The sequence below is a fragment of the Ursus arctos genome, chromosome X (genome assembly GCF_023065955.2).
Source record: "Ursus arctos isolate Adak ecotype North America chromosome X, UrsArc2.0, whole genome shotgun sequence".
NCBI lineage: Eukaryota > Metazoa > Chordata > Mammalia > Carnivora > Ursidae > Ursus > Ursus arctos.
The window spans coordinates 45,941,886-45,961,902 of NC_079873.1; the positions used below are offsets into that span (position 1 = coordinate 45,941,886).

At 42.6% G+C, this 20,017-nt stretch overlaps 1 protein-coding gene across 19 annotated transcripts in view; it reads right to left on the reverse strand.

The window, feature by feature from the left end:
* The window catches only part of PFKFB1 (6-phosphofructo-2-kinase/fructose-2,6-biphosphatase 1), an 88,451-nt gene that overhangs the window by 9,982 nt on the left and 58,452 nt on the right, over nucleotides 1–20,017 (reverse strand). For 14 of the 19 annotated variants that reach the window (XR_007188246.2, XR_007188248.2, XR_006408552.3 and 11 more), the window contains exons 8-12: nucleotides 19,640–19,847; nucleotides 16,731–16,877; nucleotides 12,469–12,573; nucleotides 2,746–2,875; nucleotides 20–82 (exon numbers count right to left, since the gene is read on the reverse strand). Coding sequence is in view for 14 of the 19 variants with exons in the window: in XM_048213164.2 (XP_048069121.1) it covers nucleotides 20–82; nucleotides 2,746–2,875; nucleotides 12,469–12,573; nucleotides 16,731–16,877; nucleotides 19,640–19,847 (653 nt within the window). In the remaining 5 variants the exon portion in view is untranslated. Of the gene's footprint in view, nucleotides 1–19; nucleotides 83–655; nucleotides 1,532–2,745; nucleotides 2,876–12,468; nucleotides 12,574–16,730; nucleotides 16,878–19,639; nucleotides 19,848–20,017 lie in introns of those variants that run through there. The other 5 variants (XM_044380706.3, XM_044380703.3, XM_044380710.3 and 2 more) reach the window with 3 other exon arrangements.

The window sequence follows — 20,017 nt, forward strand, 5'->3', positions numbered from 1 at the left end:
TGAGAGTGGGGGCACTCACCATACGCCACAGGTGTGAGCTTAAGCACTGTATGCAAAGGACACTTGAGATATGGCAGCTCATCTGGAAAGGAGGAGAAAGCAGCCATCAGAGACAAGGTATTGGGGAGGGTACCAGCTCCTCAGGCTTCCTCTTCCATACCCCCTTCCTATGGTCAGCTTCATCAGGGTCACACTCCCCCACGCTCTGCAACGGGCACTACTGAGAACAGGGTGGGCAGTGAGGAAGAATGCAGAAAGGTGGCCTCTAGATCAGAGAGGAAAGAAGGCCTTGGGGAATGTGGACATACTGTGAGTTCCTCAGGAGGGACAGGCTGGTCATCTGGGTTGTGGCTTATCTCCTCACTCACAGGGCAAACATGAGACCAAGGAAGACCTCCCTCCTTCCCCCAACCTCAGGCCTTTCACAGGCTCTTCTAGCATGAAGGTCCACAAATGTGTCTTGGCAAGTGTTTTCCAAGGCCTTGTTATGTGCCAGGGCCCTTGAATAGGTATACATGTACCTTGGCAGCTCCCACAGTTTTCTTTCCAGCCCAGGCCTGTGCTTTCTTATACTTGATGGACAAGCATTTTTCGATTCACTTGTTTCCAGTTGTTGACTATTATTTATAAAGTTGTTTTGAATATTTATGTACCATTTCTTATATGAGCCTAGGTTTTCATTTATTAGACATCCTTGAGAGAAGGAGATGATCAGGCCCATTCCACGGATGAGGACACTAAGGGTGTGAGAGGAAAGACACTTGTCCTATGTCACAGTCAGGAAGTGGCAGCATTGGGGCTTGAACCTAAGATCTTCTGAGGCTAAATGCATGCTCTGCCCACTGCAGCCAGCTGCCACTGCCTTGGAGGGGCTCATGGTGTTGTGGGAGCAACACCCCCATCTCTCACCACTCTCCAACAACAACCACCCTCAACCACCCAGGTTTCCCTTACCACTAGACTATCTCCCTTCACTGAGCCAGAACCAAACCCCTCATAGCTTTCTTGTCCCCAAAGTTCATCCTGGGCTTTTAAGGCCACCGCCACCTTCCCAGCCTCCTGAGACATCAGGTTTGGTGATATCCTGGGCATCCATCCTGCTCCTTCTCATCTTTGTCATAATCATCATTATCAGGCCCTGGGGCCCGGTGCTTTGGGTGAAAGATCTCATTCCATCCTTGCTGATACTCTGCAGGGGTCACTGTTCCCCATGGCACACATTACAAAATGGACTCAGAGAGGGAAGTGACTTGCCTGAGGTCTCTGACCTAGCTCTGCCACCACCTGGACAAGCGACCTTGGCCCAGCTTTTTCTCTCTCTGGCCCTCAGAGATCCCACCTCTCACAGCACAGGATTGGGTTAGACAGATGTACTCTGAGGATGCCCCAGCTCTGAGGTCCTGTGGGTCTGCTTTCCCAGTCACATCATCTCTCTGGGCCTCAAGTGTCCTCACTGAGTAATAGGGGTAAAAGCATGTACACAGCACTGCCTGGCCCAGCTCCCAGGGCAGCTGGGAGCAGCTGATGTGACCTGTGTATGAAAGAAGGTAGGAAGTAGGTAAAGCAGTGTGAGAATGACAGGTGCATGTGCCCCTCCCTCAATCTACATATGTCTGAGGCGGGGGTCCTCTGGAAAGCACCTGAGATTGACACCCCTCCCTGACCTCTAAGCCCCACAACCTTGGGTAAGTCACTTCACCTCTCAGAGCCTCCTCTTCCTCATCTGCACAGTCAGGGTTACAGTGCTTGCCTCATGGTCTCAAAGACAGTACCAAGCAATAGAGATTGGAAGTTATCGGGAATCTAGTAGCACAAAAGCCCTCACCCCAAACCCCATCCCCTTTCCAGTGAGGAGACTGAGAACCAGGCAGAGGAAATGACTTGTCTAATATCAAGTTCTCAAGTTCCCCAGGTTTCAGTTTTGGATGACTCCATATTACAAGTTCCCTTTTTTGGGAAACTAGCATAGTAGAGAAGACTCAAGTCTGCAGGACATTGCACAATATAATTTTCAAGTATAACTTTGCAAGGTCCTCACACACCCTCACAGTATCCTGGAGATGCTAATGCTTCAGCATCCACATCAGAAATGGACTGTCAAACCAAAGAGTGACATAACAGTCCCTTACTAGGCTCCCTTCCCTAGTTTGCAGTTCAGCATATGTTGTCAGTGTATAGATACTTTGTAAATTACAATGTCTAGATATCTTTTACAAAAGAAATTATCATTTAAAAAATAAAATGAAAATATCACTATCTTGGGGGAGAAATTGTCCCCACAGCAAAGACAGAAACCTATAATGAGGATCATGAGGCAACAAAAGGTCCCATTACCAACTGATGACAGCATGTTTTAGAGAAGTACTGTCTCAGCTTTTTCAGGTTGATTCTTACTGTTAAGGTTGGCTTTGAAAACATTAACTCGGAATAATACTAATACTAATAACAGCAGCTAACACTTATGTAGCCCATACTATGTGTCATGAACTGTCCTAAGCTCTTTACATATGTTAATTTATTTAAATTTTATTATTGTTCTCCCCATTTTACAGATGAGGAAATTGAGGTCAGAGAGGCTAAAGTAATTTACCAAAGCTAGTATGTGACAGAGCAAGAATTTGACCTCAAGGATTCTTGTTCTAGATACTGTGCTCTTAACCACTAAGATATAAACCACAGACTGCTGGTGTCAGGGTTCCAATCATATCCAGTTCCCTATGCCAGGAACAGAGAGGAGAGTGGTACCTGAGCTCTTATCCAGGAAGTAGGCCAGGAGGCACCGCATGACAGCCTGATGGCAGATCACCAGTACATTTTCCTGCCGTTCTAGCTCCATTATAACTGGCTCCAGACGCTGAACCAGATCCTCATAGGACTAAAAATGACAGAATATTTGGGTAAAAAAGGTAGATGAAGAGATTTGCCCAGAGAAGAACTTATAGGAATCAGGAAAAGTTGGTTCTGGCACCAGTTCAGTTGTTGACCCAGTAGTATGACCTTGGACCACTCACTTCTTTTTTAGTGTCTTAGTTTCTCATCTACTAAATGGGAACATTCAATACAGTGGACCAAGGAACAATAATAACAAAATGTCTCAATATAAAATTCCTAGATTTCTTCCCATTCAGTTTTCCCTCCCTTCCCCTGTGGTCCTCTGCACTATCCCTTATGTTCCACATATGAGTGAAACCATATGATAATTGTCTTTCTCTGCTTGACTTATTTCGCTTAGCATAATTCCATCCAATTCCATCCATGTCGATGCAAATGGACTCAGGGAAACAAACTGAGGGTTACAGAGGGGCCCCTCCTCCCCTGGTGGGAGAGGGGGTAAATTGGTGATAGCTATTAAGGGCACGTGTTGTGATGAGCCCTGGGTGTTATATGCAACTACTGAATCACTGAACACTTCATCCAAGACTAATGATGTACTATATGTTGGCTAACTGAACATAATAAAAATAAATAAATAAATAAAAATAGTATTTTTCCTCCTTAAAATAAAATTCCTAGAAAAACTAGATAAAATAAATGTTTGCACAGCGGACCTTTCTTTTCTTTTTTTTTCTTTAAGATTTTAGTTATTTATTTGACACAGAGAGAGAGACAGCAAGATAGGGAACACAAGCAGGGGCAGAGGGAGAGGGAGAAGCAGGCTTCCCACTGAGCAGGGAGCCCGATGTGGGGCTCGATCCCAGGACCCTGGTATCATGACCTGAGCCGAAGGCAGACACTTAATGACTGAGCCACCCAGGCAGCCCCACTGCTGACCTTTCAACAAAATAAAGGAAAACATGAATGTAGGGTTCCAAAATGAAGAAAAAATTGAAAAAAAAAAAGAGTGGTGAGTGGATGTAGAAGCCACAACAGCCCTGGGAGCATTTCTCAATCACAGTATCTCAGAGGCTTGAGATTTTAAAACCTTATAGAGACAGGAAACAAGGCCTTAGGTGTTCACGAGGTGGAGAATTGGGACTAAAATTTTCACATAAATCTGAGACACTCAAAGGGTTACATCCTTAGTAGAAGTGTAAACTAGAAATATATACATATATATACATTTCTATATATACTGTATATATCCACAGGAATATATATATATATATATATATATATATATATATATATATATATTAGAGAAGAGATCAATGAATTTGAAACCAGGAGCACAGTAGAGCAGATCAACAGAACTAGAAGCTTCTTCTTTGAAAGAATAAATAAGATTGATAAGCCACTGGCCAGACTTATTCAAAAGAATAGAGAAAGGACCCAAATTAATAAAATTATGAATGAAAGGGGAGAGATCACGACCAACACAAATGAAATAGGAAGGATAATTAGAAACTTCTATCAACAACGTTATGCCAATAAATTGAACAACATGGAAGAAATAGATGCCTTCCTGGAAACCAATAAACCACCAAGACTGAAACAGGAAGAAATTGATTTTTTAAACAGACTGATTAATTATGAACAGGCTGAAGCAGTGATCAAAAAGCTCCCCCAAAACGAGTCCAGGGCCTGACGGATTCCCCGGGGAATTCTACCAACCATTAAAAGAAGAAATAATACCCATTCTCTTCAAGCTGTTTCAAAAAATAGAAACAGAAGGAAAACTACCAAACTCATTCTATGAGGCCAGTATTACCTTGATCCCCAAACCAGGCATAGACCCCATCACAAAGGAGAATTACAGACCGATATCCCTGATGAATTTGGATGCCAAAATTCTCAACAACATTCTAGCTAATAGGATCTAACAGTACATTAAAAGGATTATCCATCATGACCAAGTGGGATTCATACCTGGGATGCAAGTGTGGTTCAACATTCGCAAATCAAACAGTGTGATAGATCGTAACACAAGAAAAGAGTCAAGAACCATATGATCCTCTCAATAGATGCAGAAAAAGCATTTGACAAAATACAGCATCCTTTCCTGATTAAAACCCTTCAGAGCGTAGGGATAGAGGGTACATCCCTCAATTTCTTAAAAACCATCTACAAAAAGCCTACAGTGAATATCATTCCCAATGGGGAAAAGCTGAAAGCCTTTACTTTAAGATCAGGAACACGACAATGATGACCACTCTCGCCATTATTATTCAACATAGTACTAGAAGTCCTTGCAACAGCAATCAGACAACAAAAAGGGATAAAAGGTATCCAAATTGGCAAGGAAGAGGTCAAACTGACTCTCTTCCCAGATGACATGATATTCTATATGGAAAACACAAAAGACTCCACTCCCATACTACTAGAAGTGATAGAGCAATTCAGTAATGTGGCAGGATACCAAATCAAACCTCAGAAATCAGTTGCATTTCAGGGGGTCGGTTTAGATGGCAGAGGAGTAAGGGACCCCTTTTTCAGCTGGTCCCCTAAGTTGAGTTTGATAGGTACCAGACCATCCTAAACATCCACGGAATCAGCCTGAGACGCAGGAAGATACATCTGGATCTCTACAAATGAACAACTCCAGTGCTTAGTATTGAAGTACGAAGCGGGGAGCTGTGAAACCGCGCACAGATATTGGAAGATAAATGGAAGGGGGAGGGAGCTGCCACGTTTGGGTGCAGGGAAGTGGTAGCCACCTGCACGGGGGAGCAAGCGGACTCGCGGACCCGAAACCGCGAGAGAGCAGACTGAGACCCTGAGCCAGGGAACACGCGTGACCTGACTGAAATGGAGCTCCAGTGTGCTCACTGGAACCAGACTGAGACCGGGAGCTCCGGAGACCATGGGGTGGCAGGCGGCTGATGGCTGGCGGTGTTAAAAACACAAAGGACAGAGACAGGCCGGACCTGGAAGTGAGGGCTGGGACGCCGGGTGTGTGGCGCACATCCCTGGACGCTGCAGGGTTGAGCAGCACCAACAGAAACAGAGTTAAAGTGACCAGAACATCAGTGGAGAATGGTCCGCGATTCCTCTGTTCTGAGACAGAGGCTGAGATTCGGCTATTGCTGCTCTGACTCTCAGTAGAGGTGCAGCAAACCGCCAGGGAAAGCCGCCAGAGAACAAAAGCCTGGAAATACTGCCCCACAGTGTGCCCATCCCCATCTCCCCTCGCAGGGGACACGGAGACTCTACCCAAACAGGGTTGCCTGAGAATCTGTGTGGCAGGCCCATCCCCCAGAAGGCAGTCTGAAAAATCAAGAAGCCCACATCCCTAAGATCCCTATAAAACAAGTGCACATTGCCTGGGTCCTGGTCAATAATTTGGGCTCAGGATAAACCCGCAACCTCTCCTCATCAGAATGACAAGGAGAAATCCCCCCAGCAAAGAAAAGACAATGACCCTGTGGCCTCTGCCACAGAACTAATGCATATGGATATAACTAAATTATCAGAAATGGAATTCAGAGTAACAATGGTCAAGATGATGTGTAGACTTGAAAAAAGTATTAACAAAAATGTTAATGAGAATACAGAATCTCTAAGGGCGGAAATGAGAGCGAATCTGGCAGAAATTAAAAATTCTATGAGCCAAATGCAGGCAAAACTAGAGGCTCTGATGGCCAGGGTGAATGAGGCAGAAGAATGTATCAGCAAATTGGAGGATGGGTTAGTAGAAGAGAAAGCTAAAATAGAATCCGGACTTAAAAAAATCCACGGTCAAGAATGTAGGTTACAGGAGATTACTGACTCAATGAAACGTTCCAATGACAGAATCATCAGCATCCCCGAAGAGGGGCAGAAAAACAGAGGTCTAGAAGAGATATTTGAACAAATTGTAACTGAAATCTTCCCTAATCTAGCAAAGGAAACAAACATTCATGTCCAAGAGGCAGAGAGGACCCCTCCCAAGCTCAACCACGACAAACCTATGCCACGTCACGTCATAGTGCAATTCGCAAATATTGGATCCAAGGATACAGTGTTGAAAGTGGCCAGAGCAGAGAAATTTCTCACGTACCAAGGCAAAGGCATCAGAATTATGTCAGACCTGTCTACACAGACCTGTAAAGAGAGAAAGGGTTGGGGGGGGATTTTTAAAGGTTTTTCAGAGAAAACATACAACAAAGGATTCTTTATCCAGCAAGGCTGTCATTCAGAATTGATGGAGAAATAAAGACCTTCCAGAATCGCCAGTCATTGACCAATTTCATAACCACGAAACCAGCCCTACAGGAGATACTAAGGGGGGGTTCTATAAAAGTAAAAAGCCTCCAAGAGTGATACAGAACAGAAAGCCACAATCGAAAGAAACAAAGACATTACTGGCAACATGGCATCATTAAAATCATATCTCTCAATAATCAGTTTCAATGTAAATGGACTAAATGCTCCCATAATACACCACAGGGTTTTAGATTGGATAAAAAGACATGACCCATCCATTTGCAGTCTACAATACTCATTTTGAACCTAAAGATACAATAAGACTGAAAGTAAAAGGATGGAATACCATCTTTCACGTCAATGGACCTCAAAAGAAACCTGGGGTAGCAATTCTCATATCAGACAGATGGGATTTTAAACTAAAGTCTATAGTTAGGGATACAGAAGGGCACTCTATTATACTTAAAGGATGTATCCAACAAGTGGATATGACAATTATAAATATCTATGCCCCACCAGGGGAGCAGCGAGATACACAAGCCAACTCTTAACCAGAATAAAGAGACATATGCATAAAAATATGTTAATAGTAGGGGACCTCAGCACTCTACTACAAGGAATAGAGAGAGCACCTAAGCAGAAAACCAACATAGAAACAAGAGCTTTGAATGCCATACTCGACAAGTTGGACCTCATAGATATATACAGAACACTACACCCCAGAACCAAAGAATAATATTTCTATTCTAATGCCCATGGAACATTCTCAAGAATAACCATGCTCTGGGTCCCAAAACAGGTCTCAACCGATACCAAAAGACTGAAATTTATCCCTGCATATTCTCAGACCACAACGCTTTGAAATTGGAACTCAACCACAAGGAAAAATTTGGAAGAAACTTAAACACTTGGAGACTAAGAACCATCCTGCTCAGGAATGACTCGATAAACCAGGAAATCAAAAATCAATTTAAACAATTTATGGAGACCAACGAGAATGAAAACACAATGGTCCAAAACCTATGAGATACTGCAAAGGCAGTCTAAGGGGAAAATACATAGCCATCCAAGCCTCACTAAAAGAATAGAAAAATCTAAAATGCAGTTTTTATATTCTCACCTCAAAAAGCTGGAGCAACAACAGAGGGACAGACCCAATCCACACAGGAGGAAGCCGTTGACCAAGATTAGAGATGAAATCAATGAATTAGAAACCAGGAGTATAGTACAGCAAATCAACAGACCTAGAAGCTGGTTCTTTCAGATAATCAATAACATTGACAGACCACTGGCAAGACTTACCCAAAAGAATAGAGCAAGGGCCCAAATTAATGAAATTATGAATGAAAAAGGAGAGGTCACAACCAGCAACAATGAAATTGGAAGGATTATTAGAAACTTTTATCAACAGCTTTTTGCCAATAAATTAAGCAATCTGGAAGAGATGGAGGCCTTCCTGGAAACCTATAAACTACCAAGACTGAAACAGGAAGAAATTGATTTTGTAAATAGGCCAATTAATTATGAAGAGATTAAGTCAGTGATAAACAAACTTCCAAGTAACAAAACTCCAGGCTTGGACGTTTTTCCTGGGGAAATCTACCAAACATCCAAAGAAGAAATAATACCTATTCTCCTAAAGCTATTTCAAAAAATGGAAACAGAAGGAAAGCTACCAAACTCATTCTATAAGGCCAATATTACCTTGATCCCCAAACCAGGCAAAGACCCCATCAAAAAGGAGAATTACAGACCGATTTCCATCATGAATATGGATGCCAAAATCCCCAACAAGATCCTGGTTACTAGAATCCAACAGTACATTAAAAGGATTATCCATCATGACCAAGTGGGATTCATCCCTGGGATGCAAGGGTGGTACAACATTCGCAAATCAATCAGTGTCATAGGTTTAATCCAGAAAGAAAAATTCAAAAATCATATGATTCTCTCAATAGATGCAGAAAAAGCATTTGACAAAATACAGCATCCTTTCCTGATTAAAACTCTTCAGAGTGTAGTGATAGAGGATACATTCCTCAATCTCATAAAAACCATCTATGAAAATCCTACAGCAAATATCATTCTCAATGGGAAAAAGCTGGAAGCCTTTCCCTTAAGATCAGGAACATGACAAGGATGCCCACTCTCGCCACTATTATTCAACATAATACTAGAAGTCCTTGCAACAGCAATCAGACAACAGAAAGGGATAAAGTTATACAAATTGGCATGAAGAAGTCAAAATGTCTCTCTTTGCAGATGACATGATATTCTGTATGGAAAACCCAAAAGAATCCACTCCCAAACTATTAGAAGCTACAGAGCAATTCAGTAACGTGGTGGGATACAAAATCAATGCTCAGAAATCAATTACATTTCTATACACGAATAATGAGACTGAAGATAGAGAAATTAGGGAATCCATCCCATTTACAATAGCACCAAAAATCATATGTTACCTTGGAATTAACTTAACCAGAGACGTAAAGGACCTATATTCTAGAAACTATAAATCACTCTTGAAAGACATTGAAGAAGACACAAAAAGAAAAATATTCCATGCTCATGGATCGGAAGAATTAACATACTTAAAATGTCTATGCTGCCCAGAGCAATCTACACTTTCAATGCCATCCCGATCAAAATACCAATGACATTTTTCAAAGTACTGGAACAAACAGCCCTTAAATTTGTGTGGAACCAGAAAAGGCCCCGAATTGCCAAGGAACTGTTGAAAAGGAAAAACAAAACCGGGGGCATCACGATGACTGATTTCAAGCCGTACTACAAAGCTGTGATCACAAAGACAGCATGGTACTGGCACAAAAACAGACACATAGAGCAATGGAATAGAATAGAGAACCCAGAAATGGACCCTCGGCTCTTTGGGCAACTAATCTTTGACAAAACAGGAAAAAAATTCAGTGGAAAAATGACGGTCTCTTCAATAAATGGTGCTGGGAAATTTGGCCAGCTACATGCAAAAGAATGAAACTTGACCACTATCTCACACCATACACAAAAATAAACTCCAAATGGATGAAAGACCTCGATGTGAGACAGGAATCCATCAAAATCCTAGAGGAGAGCATAGGAAGCAACCTCTACGACATCGGCCACAACCACCTTTTTCATGACACATCTCCAAAGGCAAGAGAAACAAAGGAAAATATGAACTTGTCGGACATCATCAAGATCAAAAACTTCTGCACAGCCAAGGAAACAGTCAAAAAAACTAAGAGGCAGCCCATGGAATGGGAGAAGATATTTGCAAATGATACTATAGATAAAAGATTTTTATCCAAGATATCAAAGAACTTCTCAAACTCAATACACGAGAAACAAATAATCAAATCAATAAATGGGCAGAAGATATGAACAGATACTTTTCCGATGAAGACATACAAATGGCAAACAGACACATGGAAAAATGTTCAAAATCAATAGCCATCAGGGAAATTCAAATCAAGACCACTTTGAGATACCACCTTACGCCAGTTAGAATGGCAAAAATTGACAAGGCGAGAAACAACAAATGTTGGAGAGGATGTGGAGAAAGGGGATCCCTCTTACACTATTGGTGGGAATGCAAGTTGGTACAGCTACTTTGGAAAACAGTGTGGAGGTCCCTCAAAAAGTTAAAAATAGAGTTACCCTATGACCCAGCAATTTCATTACTAGGTATTTACCCCAAAGATACAGACATAGTAAAAAGAAGGGCCATATGCACCCCAATGTTCATAGCTACATTGTCCACAATAGCTAAATTGTGGAAGGAGCCGAGGTGCCCTTCAACAGATGACTGGATTAAGAAGGTATTGTCCATATATACAATGGAATATTACTCAGCCATCAAAAAGAATGATTATCAACATTTGCTGCAACATGGACGAGACGGGAGGAGATAATGCTAAGCGAAATAAGCCAAGCAGAGAAAGACAATTATCATATGGTTTCACTCATTAATGGAACATAAGTAATAGGAAGTCCGGTAGGAGAAGGAAGGGGAGAATGAAGCGGGGATAAACAGAAGGGGGAATGAACCATGAGATACTATGGACTTTGGGGAAAAAACCGAGGGCTTCAGAGAGGGGTGGGGGTTTGGGATAGGCCGGTGATGGGTGTTAAGGAGTGCACGTATTGCATGGTGCACTGGGTGTTATATGCAGTAATGAATCATGGAGCATTACATCAAAACTAGAATTGTACTGTATGGTACTAACATAACCTAATAAAAATTTGTTTAAAAAACAACAACTAATTTGGGGCGCCTGGGTGGCTTATTCAGTTTGGCATGTGACTCTTGATTTTGGCTGAGTTCATGGTCTCTGGTTGATGGGATTGAGCCCCATGTTGGTTTCCATGCTCAGTGGGGAGTGTTCTCTTCCTCTCTCTTTCTCTCTCCTTCTGTCCCTCCCCTTGCTCGTGCTCTCTATATCTCTAAAATAAAATAAATAAGTCTTCTAAAAAAGGAATTATATAATGTTTCGAAGAGACATAAAACAAAAATACCAATAGAAGTTGAAAGTAAATGACTAAATAAAGATGAACTAGGCAAAGATTAACCAGAAAACAATTGTATAGCTATATTAATATTAGATAAAATACACTTTCAGGCAAAGAAAAACATTATTAGTGGAAAATATTATTATTCATAATAAAATATGCAATTCATTAAGAAGATATAATTGCTTTACATTTGTATTCCTGTAATAACATAGCCTCAAAATATATAAGGGAAAATAAAGGCAAACTCAGACTGACTTTATAATGTCATTTTTGTGGATGAGGATAAAAGTGTGCAATTGCTTTGTAACAGAATATCTATCGTTTTACTTTCTCTGGTATTCTCAGGAATGTATATAAAAAATGGAGTATGGCTAATAAATACTTTAAGATGTGGAACTGGATAAATGAAGCTGCTGGGTTGAAAGCAGTGAGGATCCACCTGATATGGTAATTGGGGAACTGATGGTCTCATTCATGTGGTGGCAAAGAATTTGGTTAAGCTATTAGCGATTGTCCCTTGGGCCTCTAACCCACTGTCTAGAGAGACTGGATCTTTGGGCAACTTGGTAATAAAATGTTAGGAGTATGTTGAACTACTTCAGGTGTCTTTAGTGAAAGGATACCATAGTCAAAATCTAGGATGAAACCCCCCTGAAAGTAGGTGGGAAATAAGGAGTCAATTATTTAGTTTTAATAAAAGAGGAATCTGTTGCCGATAGCTATGAAGCAGAGACAGCCAAGAGCTAGATTATCATGTGCCTTGTGGGATGGCAGGTGCTACAAAATATGCTTTATTCTGCTTCTAAAGCTGTCCAGGGAACTATAGAATTCTGGCTGTTGGAATGAAGATACTGGGAGGAGTTCTAGGAGTCAGGCAACCCCTCCAAACCTTACCTCTCCCTTGGGATAGCGGTAGCGATATTTATCTTGGTCCCGTAGTGCAAATTCTTCAGGGTAGTGTTCCTGGATTTCTTCATAGGTCATCTCCTCACAGACGCCCTGAGAAAAATTATTTGGGGACAAAAGTATTCACAAGGTGAAATCCATACAGCTCTTACAATAATTCTGAGGCCAATGATTATGGAACAACAGCACACAAGCACCTGGTTTTCTGTGAACATAGCTGTAAGTTTGTGCCTACTGTCTGACTGCATGTGTGTGTGTCTGTGCACGAGGTGTATGGATGTGTGGATGTGGGTGTGTGCATGTGTACAGGTGTGTTCAGTTTGAGTATATAGTATAAGGTGGGCACCTGTGTGTGGTGTTTCTCTGTGATTACCCCAATAGGTTTGTAGATGTACATTGTACATTTAAGTATTTATATTATAAATACATGGGCTTAAGCATTTGAGACTGTGTTTGTGTGTGTATGTGTATCATGCTGGTATGCTTAAAGACATATGCCTTGTATCTGTGTATTTGTCTCAGTACTTGTAGTGTGTTTGGTGAGTTTATGTGTACAGGGTGTCTGAGCATCTGAGAATATGCACACATGAGTTTCTTTGTGGTCTGTTTCTTCATGTGTGTCTCAGTATGTCTGTGGCATGTGTTTCTGTGAGTGTGTATGTCTCTGATTATGTCTCAGGTGTACACATGTGAGTATCTGTGTGCCTATGCCTGAGGTCATGTGAATTTGTGGTAATATGCTTGAGGTTATGCACCTGCACTATGTACTTTTCCATCCATGGTATGCCTCTGTGTCCGTGTGATGTAGGTATATACAAAGATTGCTTGTGTGTCTATGGTAAGTGTGTCTATATGTATGTCTAAGTGTGTCTGTGAGTGTGCATGTGTGTGCATGCATGGTGCAGGTGTAGACTGGTAGATGTGTCTGAAAGGGATCCTATGTTAGACTAACAGGTCAATGTGTCTATGAAATGTATGTCTGTGAGTATAAGCATATTTGTGGTGGGTGGCTATGACTGTGTATACAAGCACATACATGCATGCACACACATAGCAGTGCTCTCCCATTTTATAGCATTTTCCACCCCTCTGCTCCTACCTATGCTCCAGGACTTCTGACAGATAAAGAAACAGGTATCCACAGACATCTCAGAAGACAAGAATTAATAAATTCCTAACAGTTTCAGAGTGGGACTTTGAAGAGATATAGTCTCCTCACCCAAAGAAGGAATCCAGAGCTCAGAGAACGAGTTCCTCAGGAGCATACAAGAGCTTCCCAAGTTCACTGAAAAATCCCTAGAAGTGAGGTGGCTGATGGGAGTTGGGGTGGGAAGCAATGTTGTGGTTATAAGGTTTCCTTTTGATTGTGTGGATTCCAATTAGACTTTCCTTTAAGGGAGCAACAGGCTCTGGTTGTCTTTTGAATCATATACCAGCCTTTCTTTACGGGTGAAGTTCACCCCGCCATAGCCCACAAACAGATCTGCAGTGTCAAATTTCTCTGCTGACACTGTCCATGGGAGAAAGTGCACTCTACTGGATATACAAGATCCTTCCAGGTTGGTTTCGACTTTCTATTTTGAGTCATGTGGGGAGCCTGTTGCCTGTGGAAATGACCACTGACTTATTGACTTAAGGCAAATTTCCTAACCTCTTTGAATTTTATTTTCCTCGTCTGAAAAATGAGAATTACAACTACCTCACAAAGTGTTTTGAATATTAGAAATAATATATGTAAAAGAAACTAGCACAGAATGTACAAGGCACATTTTAAAGACTCAATTAATGTGACTAATTATTAATATATTATTGATCATGGAAAATAACCCAGAAACTTAGGCATCATTATAAATTATTACTTCTTCCTTACTCCTCCCTAGAGCAAATTTCTGTAATTCTATCTGCTAAATTTCTTAAAAATCTATTTCTTTTTCTTTCCTGTCTCTACTGCTACAATCTTAGCAGTTTTACACACACACACACACACACACACACACACACACTCACAACCTTTGTTTATGCGGCTTTCTGCCTGACATACGATTCCTGATCCTCTCTACCTGACTCACTGTTAATTAACTCTCAGCTAGGCATCACTTCCTCCAGGCAGATCCTGGCTGGGTCAGATGTCCTGCCCTGACATCTCTGCATCCATGGCCTACCCTATTAGAGACTATATCACACATGCTGTTTTGTATTCCTCTGTTTTTTTTTTTTTCTATCTACCCTGTTTTGACTGAAAATTCAGTTGAGGCAAGAATCAATCTCTCTCCAGCACCACCCCAGAGCCTGAAACAAATTAGGTATCCAATAAATGTTTATACCACAAGTGAGCCAGAAACAAGTAGTGACTGATCTCTTATGATGAAGGGTTTATATATTTGCCTTAATGTATTTTATAGCAACTATATGTGATACGTAGGACAATACTATATATTCCTTTTCTAAATATCCGTATTTCTCTACACCTGCAGCTAGGACATGTCTATGTATGTAGACACACATATACTTCTCTGTATTATTGAAATATATCTACCAGGCAAGAAAGTTAACCTAACTACATGCAAGTTACCTATTCTTGTGATAAAACTTTTACTTTTAGGTCTAACAATCATAACCTGTGGACTGCTAACTGATGTCAATATACCTATAGTTCGGGTGAGACAATGGGGGGGGATGTCTTTGCAAAGAGCATATGGGAAAACCTGATTCTGAAGCAAGACTGCCATGTCATGAGGGTCAGATGGTCTTTCCTTTTCACTCCATCTCCAATGCCACTACTCTGGTCCATTCTAACCTCTTGCCTGAATTAATGCAGCCATCCCCATACTGATCTACATGCTTATTCTGGCCCTCTTCCTACCTAGTTTCCACACATGACCAGAAGGGTCTTATTTATTTATTTATTTATTTATTTATTTATTTATTTAATGTATCAAGTATAATTAACATATACTGTCATATTAGTTTTAGGTGTATAATATAATGATTCAACAATTCTATACATTTCTCAGTGCTCTTAGAGATAGGTGTACTCTTAATACGCTGTGTCTATTTCACTCATCCCCCTGACCACCTTCCTTCTTGCAACCACCAGTCTTTTTTTTATTTATTCAAGAATCTGGTTTTTTTAATAATAATTTTTTTATTATATTATGTTAGTCACCATACAGTACATCCCTGGTTTTTGATGTAAAGTTCCATGATTCATTCATAGCGTATAACACCCAGTGCACCATGCAATATGTGCCCTCCTTACTACCCATCACCAGCCTATCCCATTCTCTCACTCCCTCCTCTCTGAAGCCCTCAGTTTGTTTCTCAGAGTCCATAGTCTCTCATGCTTCATTCCCCCTTCTGTTTACCCCCCTTTCTTTGTCCCTTTCTTTTCCTACCAATCTTCCTAGTTCTTATGTTCCATAGATGAGAGAAACCATATGATAATTGTCTTTCTCTGCTTGACTTATTTCACTTAACATTATCTCCTCCAGTGCCGTCCATGTTGCAGCAAATGTTGAGAAATTGTTCTTTTTCATAGCTGAGTAATATTCCATTGTATATATGGACCACAACTTCTTAATCCAGTCATCTGTTGAAGGGTATCTCAGCTCCTTCCACAATTTAGCTACTGTGGACAATGCTGCTATGAACATTGGGGTGCATATGGCCCTTCTCTTCACTATGTCTGTATCTTTGGGGTAAATTGCTGGGTCATAGGGTTGCTCCATTTTTAACTTTTTAAGGGACCTCCACACTGTTTTCCAGAGTGGCTGTACCAACTTGCTGTTTTTCTTTTATCTCTTCTTTTTCCTTTGTTCATTTGTTCATTTATTACATTCTACATATGAGTGAAACAATACATAATTGTCTTTTTTTTAAGAATATGAATCACATTCAGGCCACTTCTCCTTGACTTAGACCACATCATTGGCTTCCCATTTTTAGGGCAGCATCCAAATGCCTCAATGTGAATTATAAAACTCTTTGAGCTGACTTCCTTTCCAACCTCATCTCCCTTATACTTCGCTTTTTACAACCTTTTGTCATAGGACATGCAATGTCTTATTTATGGCCTGTGTTTGGGCTCCATGATCCCAACACGCAGAACAGTATATGGTACAGGGCTGGTATTGAGAATATCTGTTGCATTAATTATGTTTTTCATAGGAGCCAAAGCAGAAGCAATCCAGGGGATAAGCCCAGAGTCAAGTCCCAACAACCATCAGAAAATCCATCCCCCTCCATCTCACCGCATCAATTTCATTCAGGGCCTTCCACTGCTCGTAGGGAACACCCAGGGCTTCAGCCGTCTGGATAGTCCTCTTCATGTGGCTTGTCCACACCTTCAGGGAGCTGATGCCCTGGGACTGAATGAAGTTGGCCAGGGCATAGGCATACTGGGGTATGGGGTTGCAGAGGATGAGAAGAGCAGAGAAAGAGAGAGATGAAAGAAGACAGAGTACCTGTAAAATCTACCACAAATGGTGAAATGATGATGAACAAGAAAGAGTAGAATTTAAATGTTTCCAATTTGTAAATAAGGATATGACAAAGATCAAGGGAATAGAAAATGGTATGTGTGTTGATGTGTGTGTATGTTTCTGTGTGTGTGTTCATTGATTCTTGCTTATTAAACCCCTTACTCAGTTATTCATTCAAATAGCCCTCTTCTGGCATTTGTGGAGCCTGGGAGAAGAGTACAAATGGAGGTACTCTACCCAGTCAGCCTCCCTTCTCTTCCCATTTCTGCCTCCATCTTGCACTTGTAGCTGCCTTGAGTACATGTCCAAAGTCCTAGTCACACGACCAAATTCTGTCCACACCCTATTCTACTGATTTCCATGATCCACAAACAGTGACCCTTTGCCCACCCCTTTGCTTATGGGTAAACACTACTGTGATGTGGTCTGCTCTCAGGTGGACAGACTCTGGGATAGGCCCACACAGGCATGGAAAGCAGACTCCAGACCAGAAGGGTGGGGTATTCTGGGTTTTGGGTACTCAGAGTGTGGTCTAGAAGTAGGGGGTGTGGGATTTGGGGGACATTTCTTTTTGACTCTGGGGATTCTCATTTGCTTGAGTGGGGGTCTTGGCACCCAGCTTCTAAGGGCATTCAAACATATACTGAGTGTGTATGGTCATGTGCTGGGTATCAGGGTGTCCTGTTCTCAAGACACAGCCAATCCAGGAAGGGAAACGACAGCACCAAGAGGAAACATGAAAAGCTGTGGGAGCCCAAATGAGCAAGTGATTTGTTCTTCTTCATAGAGTCATGTTATTAGTCACAGGTGGTATGTGAGGAACATTGGCAAAAATGTGTAGATGTATTTATATATACATATGTGTATGTACAGATATAAGTATTATGTATACACATTCTAGTTATGGATTATGAGTCAGTAGTCAGTGTGCTCTGGTAGAAGGAGCCTTTGATTGGAAGTAGGCAACAGGAGTTAAACTTTCCCAGCTTCCTTATATGCTCCCCGTGTGACCTGGGACACATCCCTGTTTCTCTCTGGCTTTATATCTTCTGCTTGTAAGATGTGAACAACATTAGCTCACTGAACCTTGTCCTATGAGCATCACATTACATAGTGGATGAGGAGCACACAGAGTGCCCCCTGACACACAGTAAATGACAGCCTCTCTGATTGATTATGGGTGACAGTGGATGGGAAAGTGTTTTGTAAACTGCATGGTGTACTGTGCCCATAAGCATGAAGGTTGGTGCTGGGCATTTACATGTACATGCACACATGTTTGTGTGTGAGGGCAGTGTGCATTGTGGAGATGGCCATGTGTCCAAACTGGGCAGTGAACTGTGTGGGCAGGGCCATACCTGGCCCCAACCAAGAGACCCCTGGCTGCAGGTGGTGCCGTGGGGCAGGAGTGATGCTGCCAATACCCTCTACTCTGCTCTGCTCTGCGGATTAAGATGGGTGGGAGTCAAGGGTCTGTGTCCACCTTAAGGGGAGCCTGCCAGTCTGAAGGTAACAGAAAGGGAGCCATGAGGACTGGGCCTTCCAGTGCAATACCTTGCCTAGGACACTACCACCACTACAGTGAGGATGCTGAGGGGCAGGCAGGAAAGCTTGGTTTTTAATCCTGGCTCTTTTTACTGGCTGAATGGCCTAGGGCTATTCTTTTCTCTTCCCTGGGTCTCAGCTTCCTCAGGTTTCATAAACTATTAATGGTAATGTCCACCCCACAGAGCTGTTGTGAAGATTGAATGAGGCCACACATGTGGAAGCAGATGGTGCTGTGACTGTGCACAGGTGCCTAATAAAAGAGAGCACTTCCTCCCTCCTGCACGCCACTTTCCATTTGTTCTACCCAAGCCATCCTCAGCAAGAACAATACCTGTGTTAATAAGCCCAGGCACAGGGCCAAACACACAGGAAAATTTGTGTCCTTATTGTATTTTATACCTGTAATATGCAGGTTACTATGCTTGGCTGGAGAGAAGAGAATAATGCCACAGTCAGAGATGGGCCAGAACCGGGAGAGGTAGAGCCCAGGGCATGGTGACCTGCCTGGGACGGCAGGAGAGGACAGGGGAGGGCTTCCTGGACCAAACCATGGAGCAGGAGCTGGGCCCTGGAAAGGGGTGGGGGAGATGAGGGCAGGAAAATAGCGGTAACTGGTGGGGGACAAGTGCTGACAGTGGAATGACCTGAAGTGGAGGTGAGGGGCTATGACATCAGCCCTGAGTAAGGGAGAAAATAAATTCAAGGATGGGGCACATCAGGGCAGCTGTCAGGGCATGTGATGGTCACCAGCTGACAGAGGAGAGCAGCCTAGGTGGAAGAAACTGCACAAGCAAAGGCACAGATTTGTGAAAGAGAGGAGGGGAACCAGTCAGGCAGGGGTGAAGGGTGCTCAGTAAAATGGAGCTGGAGGAGTAGCCAGATCTGGGCAGGCCTGAAGTGCCAAGACTAAGCGAACAGACGTGCAGATGCTGTTAACACATGGAAGCCATTCAAGGATGGCTCAAGACTGAGTGGCTAATTGGGTGGAAGAGTGGGTATGACCAGAACCTGCTTTTACCCTGTCACTGAGTCCCCCCAGCCCCAGGACCCAGGCAGTGGTTGTACCACCCACCCACAGCCCACCTGGGCCAGCTCAGCCAATGCCTTGGAGTACATGGGGCCCTTCCTACCTGCTTGCCCCGAGCTGAGAGGCCAGAGTCACCTCCGATGCGGCCTCTGAGGTTGAGTTCACTCTCACCATGCCGGCATAGGTAGATGGACCGGGGTGTGACGTGGATGTTCATGAGATAGTAGACTGTGCGGCTCTGGATGTGGTCCTGCACTCGGTTCACCATGTAGCGTGTGCCCACATCGAAGATCTTGATGTAGGATAGGTGGCTGGGCCAGCCCAAGCAGGAGCAAGGGCAGCTCAGGGGATGATGGTGGAGAGGCTGATCCCAAGACAAAGCCCCAACCACACCCTGCCTTCAAGCCTCTTGTACAGTGCCGCTTTCACCTACCTTTCCTCTAACAAAATGTCATGCCTTGCCCTATTCTGGGTACCTGTT